This window comes from Saccopteryx bilineata, chromosome 1, assembly GCF_036850765.1.
Source record: "Saccopteryx bilineata isolate mSacBil1 chromosome 1, mSacBil1_pri_phased_curated, whole genome shotgun sequence".
Classification (NCBI taxonomy): domain Eukaryota; kingdom Metazoa; phylum Chordata; class Mammalia; order Chiroptera; family Emballonuridae; genus Saccopteryx; species Saccopteryx bilineata.
In genome coordinates this window covers 379,112,593-379,125,694 of record NC_089490.1, presented here as the reverse complement: position 1 = coordinate 379,125,694, position 13,102 = coordinate 379,112,593, and the positions used below count along the sequence as shown (strand labels likewise).

At 51.6% G+C, this 13,102-nt stretch overlaps 1 protein-coding gene across 1 annotated transcript in view; it reads left to right on the top strand.

The window, feature by feature from the left end:
- The first annotated feature begins 758 nt into the window (after positions 1 to 758).
- ABTB2 (ankyrin repeat and BTB domain containing 2) overlaps positions 759 to 13,102 on the top strand; it is a 181,144-nt gene continuing 168,800 nt past the window's right edge. Inside the window, exon 1 of the mRNA XM_066251255.1 lies at positions 759 to 2,119. Coding sequence (XP_066107352.1) covers positions 1,237 to 2,119 — 883 coding nt within the window. The 5' untranslated portion in view covers positions 759 to 1,236. The remainder of the gene's footprint in view (positions 2,120 to 13,102) is intronic.

The window sequence follows — 13,102 nt, the reverse complement described above, 5'->3', positions numbered from 1 at the left end:
CAAGCACTATTGTACGAATAGATGTAACCGGGAAGTCACGGATTCTTGAGAATTTGATCATTTAGGACCCTCTCCCCAGAGCAATACTCGGAAAACTTCTTGTTGTAATTTCAAGGGGGAGTGGGTGGGTCACAGGCCTCCTGTAGTCCGTCCGTTTACCAGGTTCCAGGTTAAGAAGCCTAGATAGTGAAATAAGGAACTAGACGAATTTGGGAGGAGGAGCAAGCAGGGGCGCCCCTCCTCCCTCTAAACGTAACAGGAGTTTCGTCTCAGAAAACGGGAGGGGCTTGGCAGAAAGTCTACAAGAGAAGTGGAGAGCCTGGGTTGGGCCCCCTCCCCGCTGGGCCACCTCCCCCTTTCTCCTGTCTCCTCAACTCCACCCCTGAACCTACACACAGCCAACGGTGGCGCTGGTGGCCGGCTGCTGAGGACTTGAAAGAGAACTGAGACCGACCCTGGACCGCGGGAAGGGAACAACACACAATCCCTTTTCCTTTAAATCGTCAGCTCCCTAGACTAAGGCTAGGACCCCTTACTTTCCCGATCTCTGGTCCCACCTCCCGCACGTTCCCCGCTCTTTCTCTCTTCCCCCTCCTCCACCATCACCCCAGCCGCTGCACCCGACTCTCGGCCTCCAGCCCCGCCTCCGCCGCCAAGAGGTTTCAACCGCGGCAGAGTGAAATCTACATAGTAAACGCCCCTCCAAGATGTCATTGGTTTAGCCCCTACCCGTCGCGGCCGAGGATTGGTGAGCCTCCCGGTGTTATTTGCATGCCGGCGGCTGCGAGGTACCCAGCTGTGCAGGCGGCTCTCGTCCAACAGAAGTTTGCCCAGCGCTTTCTTGTCCGCTGGTCCCGGGCTCGCGCTGCGCCGGGAGCCGCCTCCTCCTGCCGCCGCCCTGTTCTCTCAGGATTCCTTGTCTGTGGAGGACAGACGCTCTGCTGGCGAGAACTTGAAGTGGGCAAGGGGCAGTGCTGAAGAGCCGCGGCGGGGGGCTACCCCGGTGACAGTTTGCGTACCAACGCGGGGCGCGTGGGGCTCCGGCCGCGACCAAGCTCACCCACCTTCCGGCGGCCGACAGGCGGGCGGGCGGGCAATGCGGCCGCCGAGTCCCGCAGCATCGAGAGGAAGGAGGGCGCCCCGGAGAGCATAGAGCTTGCTTCTGCCCACTTGGAGAAGGGAGCATGGAGTTGTGAGTACCCCTCGTTCGGCGAAGCCGCCCCCGGCAGGCTCTCCATGGCCGGGACGTATAGCTCCACTCTGAAGACGCTGGAGGACTTGACCTTGGACTCCGGGTATGGGGCCGGGGACTCGTGCCGCTCGCTCAGCCTCTCATCCTCCAAGTCTAACTCTCAGGCGCTCAACTCTTCGGCGCAGCAGCACCGCGGGGCGGCCTGGTGGTGCTACTCCGGCTCCATGAACAGCCGCCACAACAGCTGGGACACGGTGAACACGGTGCTGCCCGAGGACCCCGAAGTGGCCGACCTCTTCTCGCGCTGCCCGCGCCTCCCCGAGCTGGAGGAATTCCCCTGGACCGAGGGAGATGTGGCCCGGGTGCTTCGCAAAGGCGCCGGCGGCCGGCGGCTGCCCCTCTTCTCCGCGGAGGCGGTGAGGCGCCTGGCCGGGCTCCTCCGGAGGGCGCTCATCCGCGTGGCCCGCGAGGCGCAGCGCCTGAGCGTGCTGCACGCCAAGTGCACCCGCTTCGAGGTGCAGAGCGCCGTGCGCCTGGTGCACAGCTGGGCGCTGGCGGAGAGCTGCACGCTGGCCGCGGTCAAGGCGCTGTCCCTGTACAGCATGAGTGCCGGCGACGGGCTGCGGCGGGGCAAGTCGGCGCGCTGCGGCCTCACCTTTTCTGTGGGCCGCTTTTTCCGCTGGATGGTGGACACCCGCATCTCCGTGCGCATCCACGAGTACGCGGCCATCTCGCTCACCGCGTGCATGGAAAACCTGGTGGAGGAGATCCGGGCCAGGGTGCTGGCCAGCCAGAGCCCCGACGGAGGAGGGTCTGGAGGCGGGGAGGTGTCCGCGGAGGCCCTGGAGATGGTCATCAACAACGACGCGGAGCTCTGGGGCGTCCTGCAGCCCTACGAACATCTCATCTGCGGCAAGAACGCCAATGGTAAGCGCGCGGGCCCCCACCGATGAAGAGGGTGGGAGACAAATCCCTGCCTGGTCGATTCAGGGGTGAAATTTTTTAGGAGGAAGTTGGTGGGTGTTCCAGGATCTGAGAGAAAGCGGTTGATCTGTAGATGGAGGAGTTCATTAAAGGGCTTTTGGCGGAGATTGTGCTGACTTTTGGAGGCTGAAATCGTGGTTGAGCTCCACCCTTTTTGTGTCATTGCCACTTTCTCGGGCTGATCACTGATCAAACCTCTTGACCAATCCTTTTCTGAACCTCTCTTGGAGTGAAGCTTACTGCCCTGCGCTCTTTGCCTTGCTTGAGTGGACCCATAGTTGGCGTCTTTCTCAACAGCTGGGCACACTGACTGTGGTTCTGCTCTCTGGGTTTCTCCAGCCTAATTGCAGCCATGTGGTCCAAACTCTTAAGACACAAGCCTTGGATAAGTGAGATGGGAGGAAGGGAGCAGGAAGCCTCGGACAGGTGTTGCCTTTCTGGGCTTTGCGGGATTGAAGAATGCCCATCAGGCCCTCTCCAGGAAGATGAATAGATAGTGGTGGGTTTTTAACTCTGTGTTTGAGAGTGATGGAACCTGGTGATTCCTGAATCCTCGTCTCAGAAATGGAACCACATATAGGCTGGCTCTCAGGGCCTGACTGTCACCAAGCTGTCACCAACCAAGTGAGCAACTGATTAAAGCCCTGTGCTGTATGCACAAGCTTATGGGCTTTCCTGACACAAATGACCACCCAGTGAACCACATTATGGGGAAAAGATACGGGTGAGTGGGCAACTGCATGGTGTCAAGTCTGGGAAAGAAACCTTTGGGTAGTGGAATTTCTCTGAAGGATGGCATGGCTTCATGCAAAGGGTGGAAGAGAAGCGCTTGACCTTCTGCCTAGAAAGGTTAGGGTGTGACATACATTCAACAGTAAACTGCCTATCAGACTCCAGTTTCAGGAGTCAGCAAACCATAAATTATTTAGAATGGTACTATGGCTAGACATCCTGGCAATCTGATTGGAAGGCCATTTAGGGAGCAGCTTTCAGTGGCAAATAAGCAGCCAGTGGAAGGGGTCAGGCAGGTACTGGGAGGCATAAAGGGAATCCGATTTAAACATTGTCTGACATGGTCATAATAGCTAAAGTTTTAAATTTTCACTTCACAGTGTTTCAATCTTTGTTCTTAGCATTTAGTATGTTAACTCAGGTAATCCTAGCAACCTTATTCGGTAGACACCTCTAGTATTATCTCCATCATACAGATGGGGAAACTAAGGTACCTAGTAGTTAAGTAATCTGCCCAAGATTACACAGATAGTAAGTGACAAAGCAGGAACTTTAACTTAGGCAGGCTCTGGAGTTTAAGCTTTTAGCCACTGGAGAAAAGGACACAACTTTGTTTTTATTAGTCCCAATTCCAAGGAGAGCAGTTGACTTCTTAGGCCTCATTTTAAAGACAGTCTGTATATATTAGCATCGCTGACACTGACTTTTCTTGGTTTTGTTTTTTAATTCTACCACGGCTAAAGGAGATGCCTGGGATGGAAGAGCATTTGCCTTTTAATTTTCCCCTTTAGGTCAGAGCTGAGGTTAGTCCAGAGTCTCAGTTGATGATGTCACAGCTGATAATGGTGCTTTTGCCCTCCAGGGCTGTGGCATCAACACCAGGAATACACTACCCAGCTCCAGGAGAGGAAGTGGAGGGCAGGGGGATTTCCATCCAGTAGTCAGAGCCCAGGGGAAGCGTTCTGAATGTTTGGTGAGGGGAGGCGCAGACTGAAGTCCAAGAAGTAAAGACTCCTGGGAGAAAAGACCAAGGCCCTGACCCTGTACCCCAGGCTAGAGCCCAGGTGGACCGATGGGTGCCAACAAACGAAGCAAAACAAAAACACGCCCTTCCCAGCAGAGCCGGTGCCCTGCTGGTGGAGAAACATCTCAGTTTTTCTTACTACAAACTGAGGTTGGTAGGAGCAGCTGTCTCTCTCAGGTCCCCTGAAACTTACAGAAATTGCTAGAACATAGATGTCTTCCACTAAAGGGCGATTTCTTATCTGGGGTCATCACTCCTTGGGATTTTCTTTACATGGGTTTTTGACCCCATGATTTGACCTATTCCCTACTCTTCTCCCCCACCGCATGCAATCCTTTTCAAAGCTCTGATAGTCAGAACAGCAGGACTCTATGCAATAGACGGCAAGTTCCCTGAGCTCTGAACGGATGTTCAGAGCAAGTGTCTCCCTCTGAGCATTCCCTGGTCTCCAGGGAACTCCCTTGAGGCTGAGGTGACCATTCACTTCCACTTAGTACCATGGATGCTCATTTTTTATACATGAAAACCTGGAGGTGGCCTCCCTAAACAATAACAAGGCTGATTTATTAACTCTCCATAGACAGAGTGAAATGAATGTTTAGTGGTGGAGCAATGAATTACTTATGCCTGCAAGCTGACTTCAGAAGGAAGCATAAACTGCTTAGAAAAGAAATGGGGAGATCCAACCCTTTGTTATACTAAAATAAGCCCGGCCAGGTTACTGTTTACACAGCTGAAGTCTAAGTGGGAAAGGGCTGCACAGAGGAGGGAGAGTGCTGGTTCAGAGTCTGGTCCTGCTGGTCTTCCCCTGAAATTATACATTCATTGTTGTTATGCCTGCTAATTATATAGCATGGGCACATGCATTTGACTCAGCTATACAGGGCTCTTAAATTTTTAATGTCTTCCAACTAGGAATTTAAGGGCCCTAATCCATCTATTCCTGTCCATTACTCAGAGTTCTGGGCAAATATGGTTTTGCTCAGTCCAAGATGGATAATAAAAGTACTGTAGTGTTTATAAAACATGATCTCATAGAGCAGCAGGAGTTATATATCACTTGGTCATTTGGTATCGATGTCCCTGTTCCCAGGACAGTGTCATTAAGTGATGACATCTTTGTGGCACTCTTATGGGAGGTGGGGTAACCACTTTAATAGAGTAGTATTTGTAAACACAGAGCTGACAGAAAGTAGAAACTTCTCTCATATTCTCTCCTCTCTCTCTCTCTCTCTCTCTCTCTCTCTCACACACACACACACACACACACACACACACACCCCTCTGTATGTGGATTTGATGCTGGTCATTACTTCTGGGTTTCTTCTTGGCCATTTTTCTTACTAAGCTTTTATGGGTTCCTATGGCATTTGAGAACTTCTCATCAATTCTGAGACTCTAAATTAAATGGTAAGATTTTGGTGAGAATATTCTTCTCCTAAACAGTAATCAGGATGTCCGTGAGGATGACTGTCAAAGTGGTAAAGAGTGCAGACTTTGGAAGCCAGTGAGGGTTTGAAGCTCACCTTTGCCATTCATATGAGTGACCTGGAGCAAATTTCTTAACCATTCTCAGCCTCAATTTTGTTATCTGTAAAATGGGAGATAATGATAACACCTAACTCATGGGTTGAATGAGGATTAGATGAGATCATAGACTTAAAATTGTAGCACATAGTAATGCTCGATAGATAATAGCAAGTCACTCAGCAAACATTTATTGAACCCTGACCCTATGCCCAACACTATTAAAACTGCTGCAGATTAAGTGGTGAAGGGAGAGGAAGGGTCTTCATGAAGCTTACAAACTAATGGAGGAGGCAAGAGAAAATAAACAGATAAGGATATACTTTTAGAGGTCAGTGTTTCTTTTTTTAAAAAAAAGGGCCAAGGTAATGGGGTGATGCGACTGGGCTAATTTAACACCAACCAAGGAAGACTTCTCTGAAGTTTTATTAGCAATAGGCAGTATATCAAAACTACTGCTATCTAAGGATCTCTAGGCAAAAAAAAAAAAAAAAAATAGTGACTGAGGACTTTGCAGAATGATTCAGTTACCAGCTGAGGCAAGTCTTAACAAACAAAATGTTGCAACCAAGAAATAAAAGGTCTGCCTCTCTAGCATGAATGAAAACTCTTCTAGCTGTAGTACTCATTCAGCGAGGAGATTGTAGGATGGAGAGCCACTGAGATCATCCCCCAAAGGGCCGAGGGTTCACTGAGCTGCTCGTTGCTGTCTGCTCAGTGTCCACGCCTGAGTCATCTAAGGGAGGAGGGCAGCTTTCCATCTCTATTTTATTGAAGGCAAAGGAGCTGGTAAAATGGAAACAAAGCAAGCTTTGGAAATGAAAACTTAGTTTTTTGTTCCCCATTGAGTGTCTGAGAAATGCAACCCAGTAGTTAGAGGAACAGGTGGAGTTCTCCCTCCAGAGCTACACCTGACTCCACCCCCAGCTAGCGGAGCCACCTGTCCTCCTGTCCCAGCACCCAGAGGCTGTCCTGGGATCACTTCCTGCTGTGTCTGTCTCTCCCATCGAACTGGGAGCTTGGGGCGTCGCATCTCCCCTGCGCCTCACACTGTGTTGGGCACTCCGTAAATGTTTGTCAGGCAGTTGATGGATCCTCCTGTACAAAATGTTGAATTCCAGAAATTCAGTTTGAAACCCCTTGACCCCTTGGAAGAATCTTCCCCTTTTCTACCCTGGCAGGTGGGAATGTCAAGTTCTCGATGAACAGGGGCAGCACCTGGGGGTGGCGGTGGGGAGGACATGACTCAGCCTTTTGACACCCTAATTTCTAGCAGGGTTCCCTTGGGCAGCTGTGATGACTAAATGTAAATGGGAAGCATTTCAGGTTAGGGGGATTCCTTCAGTGTGAGATGCCCAAAGTGGGGGTTTCATAGCAGAAGTATAATAGGCAAATGACAAATCCGCAGGGGGGACTGAGGTGAAAATCAGAGGCGCTGAGTTCCCCTAAGAATAGCAATACCAACCCCCTTGCCCACAGCTGCCCAGAGGGCAATCTCTCGAAGACACTTGCTCATAAGAGGTTGGGTCTGTGTTCCACCCACCTGCCTCCAACCTGAAAATGGAACGAAGGCAGTCGACAGCCGAGACATGCTGGGATGCATGAACAATGCCCAAGGGGCTGAAGGGGGCCAGGGCCACTTTGCTGCTGGCCCACGGTTGGTTCTTATCCCACCTCACCACCATATCTAACTCATAAGGTTCAGACTGTGGATGGCTGCTTTGGCTTCTGTTTCCACACTTCTGCTGACCTTTGTGCAACACCTTAAACTTTTTATCCTATTTGCTCTCACAGGGTCCCCACAAAAATCCAGTGAATGGAATGCCCTCTCACAGAAGGGCATCTGAGAGCCCAGAATTCACAGCTCAGTAGTGGCTGGGCCAGGACCAAGCCCAAGCCCATAATGCTGAAGCCTCAGGCCTGTGCTTTTCCTAAGAAAACAAAGGTTGTGAGGAGCAGGTCAGCATTTGACCCTCTTCCAGTGGCAGCGAAGGTCAAACTTGTAGCAATAGCAGTACTTAACGATCTTGTTTGTTAATGGCCGGCTGTGTCTGGGCACTCTAAATCCATTAGGCCCGCGAGTCTCCACAAGCACATTGAAGTCCAGACATCGGGGTGCAGGCCTGGCTCGTCCTCCACAGGACGCGGTGTGGCTGGTTAGAGGTTGCTTGCCTGCGATCCCAGAGTGTGCCCTGTAGGTGCCATTGATTTTAAGGAGCCATTACTGCTGCTCCCGAGGGATCGGGAGCTCTGCTGCCCAGGGTGGGCCGCACCAGTGTCAGCTGTTGGGTGATCAGTAAGCTTCTCCGGATAGAAAAGCTGAGACTCGTCCGCAATCATCTTTCATCTTCCGTCCCAGGGGCGAGTCTGCCGCGAGGGGGGGCGCAGGGAGCCAGGGTCTCAACCACTGGTCTCGGGGGTTCTTGCTCTCTGCAGTTGGCAGGAAAGCGTCTATGAAGGGGACTGGGATGTCCTCAGAGTCCACTACAGTGTCCGGCCTCTGATGAAATCTCAGTGCTGGCAGCACAGGGAGGGGAATCCTCGTGACAAGCGCAGAGATCCTTCGGCTTTGACGTTGGAGTTGGGTCCCATGTTGCAAGTCACTTGAAGCTGCTTCCATGTCTCTACCGTGAAATCAGGGAACGGGGAGGTTGTGCTTGGTGCACACTCAGTGATCGGGGACGTTAGAGCTACTGCCGGCTTAGCGTCAAGAGCGAACACTCGGTGCCATTCCCGGCTCCCTTACACCTGAGCTGTATGGCCCTAGGCAGGTGGTTTCACTTCTGAGCCGGGGTTTCTTCCTCTGTAACAGGATCTCTCAGCCTTGCCACTGCAGACATTTCGGACTGGATGATTTCTGTCGTGGGCCTGTCCTGTGCATTGTAGGATGCTCAGTAGCAACCCGGTCCCTACCCACTAGAAACCAGTAGCCTCCCCCACCTTTTCTGCTTGTCATGACACTCATAAATGTCTCCAGACATTGTCACATGTGCCCGGGGGGTGGGGTGGCAGGGCAAATTGCTTCTGGTTGAAAAACACTGCTCCACGGTAGGACTGAAAAGAATAGTCAGCTGATAAGACAGTTGTGAGGATTTAATAAGATTCTCTGTAAAGGACTTCGCACTGTGCCCGGCACATAAAAATGTTAATTCTAATTATAGCTATATTTCTGCAACTGTGTGTTGGATGCACTAGTTGTGTTCACTTTGGCCAAAGTGGAAGTCTCTAGTTCGGGGGAGGATCATGATCCAAATCCCAAGGTGACCAGGGTCAGTCACAAGGCTTTCCTTGGTGACAGTAGGTAGGAGGAAGTTATGGAATCTGGAAAAGCACCCTGCTCCTTTCTGGCCCGGTTGCCCCCGCAGTGAGGCGGGCTGATGGGATCAGACCCCGCCCTCCCATCTCGTGCCCACCCCCTCGGGATCATGGCGACCCTGCGAAGGGGGAGCTCCAGGCCCAGGCAGCAGTGGTGGATACTGGACCCCTCGTGTTGCAGCTGCCAAGTCCGGAGCCGCAGCACAGCAGGTGTTTTGTGTTTTGCTGGCCTGTCATGTAAACAGATTTTGTGGTTGTCTTGCTTGTTTTAAAAAAGACCTAAATGGTTTTGCAACTTTGATGGTATATTTGGAGCTGCTCGCTGAGTTGAGAGGAGCAGCTTAGGAAACACAGCCCAAGTGAGCCTGAGAAATGCCACGCTGGCCACATTAATCAGCTACTTACCAAGCACCAGCTACATACAAGGCAATGGAGACAGCCCGCAGGAGGGCAAGAACCGATCTCGCCTGTCAAGGAGTTTCGAATCTAGCAGGGAAAACAAAACACACACATGGGAGCCTAACAAGGACGTTGGTGGTTGCTGCATTCATCTGACAGGGACAGCGCTGACCACCTCCTCTTCCTATGTGCCACTGCCGTGATGGGTGCTTTTCATGAGCTTTTAAAAAATTATTATTTTTATTAATTGATTTTTAGAGAGAGAGAGATTTGTTGTTCTGCTTATTTATGCAGTCATTGTTTGGTTCTTGTATGTGCCCTGACCAGGGATCGAACCTGCAGCCTTGTTGGATCCAGACCATGCTCTAATCAACTGAGCTACTCGACTGGGGCTTCATGAGCTACCCCCCCCCCCCATTGATAGAGAGAGAGAGAGAAAGGAAGGTAGGGGGAGAGAGAGAGAGAGAAAGAGAGAACATCAGCTCGTTCCACTTTAGTTGTATACTCATTGATTGCTTCTTGTACATACCCTGACCGGAGGTCAAGCCTGGGACCTCTGTGCCAGGACGACGCTTTACCCACTGAGCCACCTGGCTAGGGTGTGAGCTGTTTTATTTCATCTTCTTGTGCCCCTCTGTATGGCAGGTATAATAGTCCGTCCATAGATGGGACCTTGAAGCTTTGGTGGCTGGAGAGCTCAGAGAGGAGAGATGAGCCCAGGGTGAGGGGGAGGGAGTGGGAGAAGGTCGGGGCTGCTTCCGGGAGAAGGTGAGAAGGTGGCAGGTGAGCAGTGGGGTTCGGGCAGGTGGAGCTGTGACAGGGAAGGGGCGGGGGTGCGGAGCGCACGGGGGCTCCCAGCCAGAGGGAAGCAGTGTGAGCAAAGCCCTGGAAGCCCAAGTGCGTGTTTTGGAAAACAGCTAGTGACCCTGTTGGGCTGGAAGGTTCAGAGGCATAACAAGGAGGAGCAGGGCAGATAAGACAGTGAGGAAAGAAAACTTTCCCACATCTTTTATCCAGATGTTACGGAGCCTGCCAGAGTGCAGGAAGAGAGTTTTCCAAAACTTATTTTTATAATTCAGAAATTTAGTTTGTCTGCTCCCCAGCTCATCGTAACCACAGTCCCAGACCTCCCGTTACCCCTCCTGTCGAGTGAAAGCTTGACCTCAGAAACGCCCCGGTCCGCTGCCCTAGCAACACCAGGAATGACAGAAGACTTGAACCGAGCACACTGAGGTTGAAAGGACACATGAGGGACAAGGCTTCGACCAGCTTTATTTCTTCTTTTGAATTTGGCTTCTGACTTGGCAGTTCTTCCGTGGCCCTGAACGCAACATTTCAGGGCAATGCAGTCCCAGTACAGAGCGAAGCTTAGGGCTGACAAACTCATTAAATGAGGCCATTGGATCGGCCCTTGTCAGAGCAGGATTCTCAAACATGGAGGTGGAAAGGGACATAAAACAGGATGTGATAAGGGGTTCCCAAAGCTTTCTTTGGGTACAAGTTTGACTTGCTATGTTCAGTTTCCAGTTTAGAGTTTTGGAAAATAAAAACCTACTTCTCAGAGAGAGTTAGTCACTTTCTAATTCTTGGCAAAGGTGTCTCCAGAGGATTGGTAATAGGGAGTCCAGCCATTGTAACGTTTGATATTGCGGAACCACCTTATGGCTCTGTGCCATCTGGATTAGACTTCCTAGGGTCTAGCTGAAGTCTGCTGACGCTCATAAAATGTGATAGTTCATCAATGGCTTAGCTCATAACTTGGGTGTTAGTCCTTTCCCTAACCCTAGTGTTATAAAGGAGTCTTCTTGTCACTTGAAAAAGAAATCTCGAACATTTTCCAAAAAGCATACCTGTAGCCATTTTTGGCTCATAATTTGGGGCCCATTGTTTGCTTTCTAAAAGTGAGCTGAGGTTGAGGGGTGGGGTCAGGCCCACGATGGAGAAATTAAACAGGAAAGTTGAACTTGGAAATACCACAGTTACAAGGATAGGGGTTGGGGGGGGGAGCAGATTTATGTTGGATCACAAAGCATCTCAACAGACCTTTCAGTACATGGAAATCATCCCTAAAATTAAGGCCAAGCTTTTGTTGGACATGTAAGGGTTTTTTTGTGTGTTGTTTTTTTTTAAGTCTGTAACTTTTAAAATATGAAAATCAGTATTTGCTGTGAGGAAAGTTGTTAATAATCACGAGCTGAGGCTCATGCACCAAACCGAGGGTATGGGCACAAGCTTCTAGGACAATCAGCGCAGAGAATGAAGCATTTGGATCCAGAAATTCTGGGTCGGATGGACCTTGGCCCCTCCGTGACCTGGCGCGAATAACTCCATCTTGTTGGCTCTCTGTTGCTTTATCTGTGTTGTGAAGAGGCCGGACCAGATTCTCCAAGGGCCCTGCTGCCTCCGATAATGTTTCTAGACCCCACATGGACACTGTGAAATCATCTCTTTGCAGTTGAGCCTGATAATTAGTATCCTTGGGAAAAAAAACACCCCAGATGGAGCTGGCGTGTTCTCCGAAGGCCTGGCTGGGCCGTAGGACTGAACACCACCCTTTTTATATTGGGATTAACTGCGATGATTGTCCTTCGAGTCTTTCTTCCCCGCTCCCCCAGAAGGACGAGTGCTGTCTGCTTTTGGCCGACCCGACACTCCGGCGCTCGGCAGCTGCGTCCGGGCCCTGGCAGGCCTGCTCTGTGGTGAGCTTGGCTCCGAGGTGACTTCATCCTGCCGGTGTTTGCAGCCCGCCTACCCAGACTCGGGTATTTATAGCAGGGGAGCTCAAGGAAAAAAAAAAATTAAATATGCTCCACCCTTCTCTAGACTATGTGGGACAGAGATAGGCATTGTGAAGAATTTAGAAGGCAAGGCTGCATAATCCAGCAGGATATTTTTAAATGCTGCTTGTTGCAGTTGGCGGGGCCGGTTTTTCGGAGAGGAGGGGAGTGAGAGTCAGTGAGGATGACAGGCGGCCAGGAGCTCTGCGGTCCGAGCAAGACGTGGAGCTCCGAGGTGGACAGGCTGTGAACACCCCCTTACCTCAGTCACCAAGCTTGAGTGGGGCTTGGGGAAGGTCACCACGACAGGCCAGGTCAACGGATGGCTCATCACCCCTCTGCCCTGCAGTGCCTCCACCCTTCGAGTCCCCAAGTTGAAAATTAAGAAAATGTTCTGGAAGCAGACAGAACATAGAGCCAAAAGCAATCGTGTCTGTGAAAACCAGGTCCGGTGCTGCTGTTGTAAACTCGTCTCAGCAGCTGGGTAAGTCAGGTTGCACGTGGGGACATCATTTGGAAGGAGTTGCACGCAGCTGTTCTTCTGGACGCAGTCCTCCCAGGACGAGCAGGCAGGCCAGAACTATGCTGGGACCCAGTTCAGTAGCAGGTGAGCAGGCCTCCGGGGCGCCTAGAGCCGCCTCTAGAAAGCATCCCGGTGACACCCCCCTCCCCCCACCTGTCTGGCGGGTGCTTGTAAAGTATCCCGGGAAGGGCTGGCATGTTTTCTACCATGTTGGTCTTTGAGGAGACAGATGGTGGTTACAGTGGGAGGTTCTGGAGAATAGGAACAGGGGAGAGGCCAAGAGTCTAGTTTGGGGTACATCCACTTGTCCATTCAGCAAGTATTTATTTATCAAGGACGGGCTGTACACCAGGCACTCTTCCAGGTCTTGCTGACAGAGCAGTGAATCGGAGAGACCCGAAGGAGAGGCGGGTGCAGGCCGGTGGACGAGGAGGAGGAAGGCTGGAGGAAGCACAGTGAGGCCAGCCTGGCTGGGGGGGACAGAGCTGGGTGGAGGTGACAGCCGTGCTGGTGGGTTCCGGGAGACCAGTGTGGCTGGGATGGAGCGAGCGTGATGGGGGGGCACGGGAGTGTAGTAGGAGATGTGATTGGGGAGGTGGTCAGTCAAGGGGGGCCTCAGTGACTGTTGT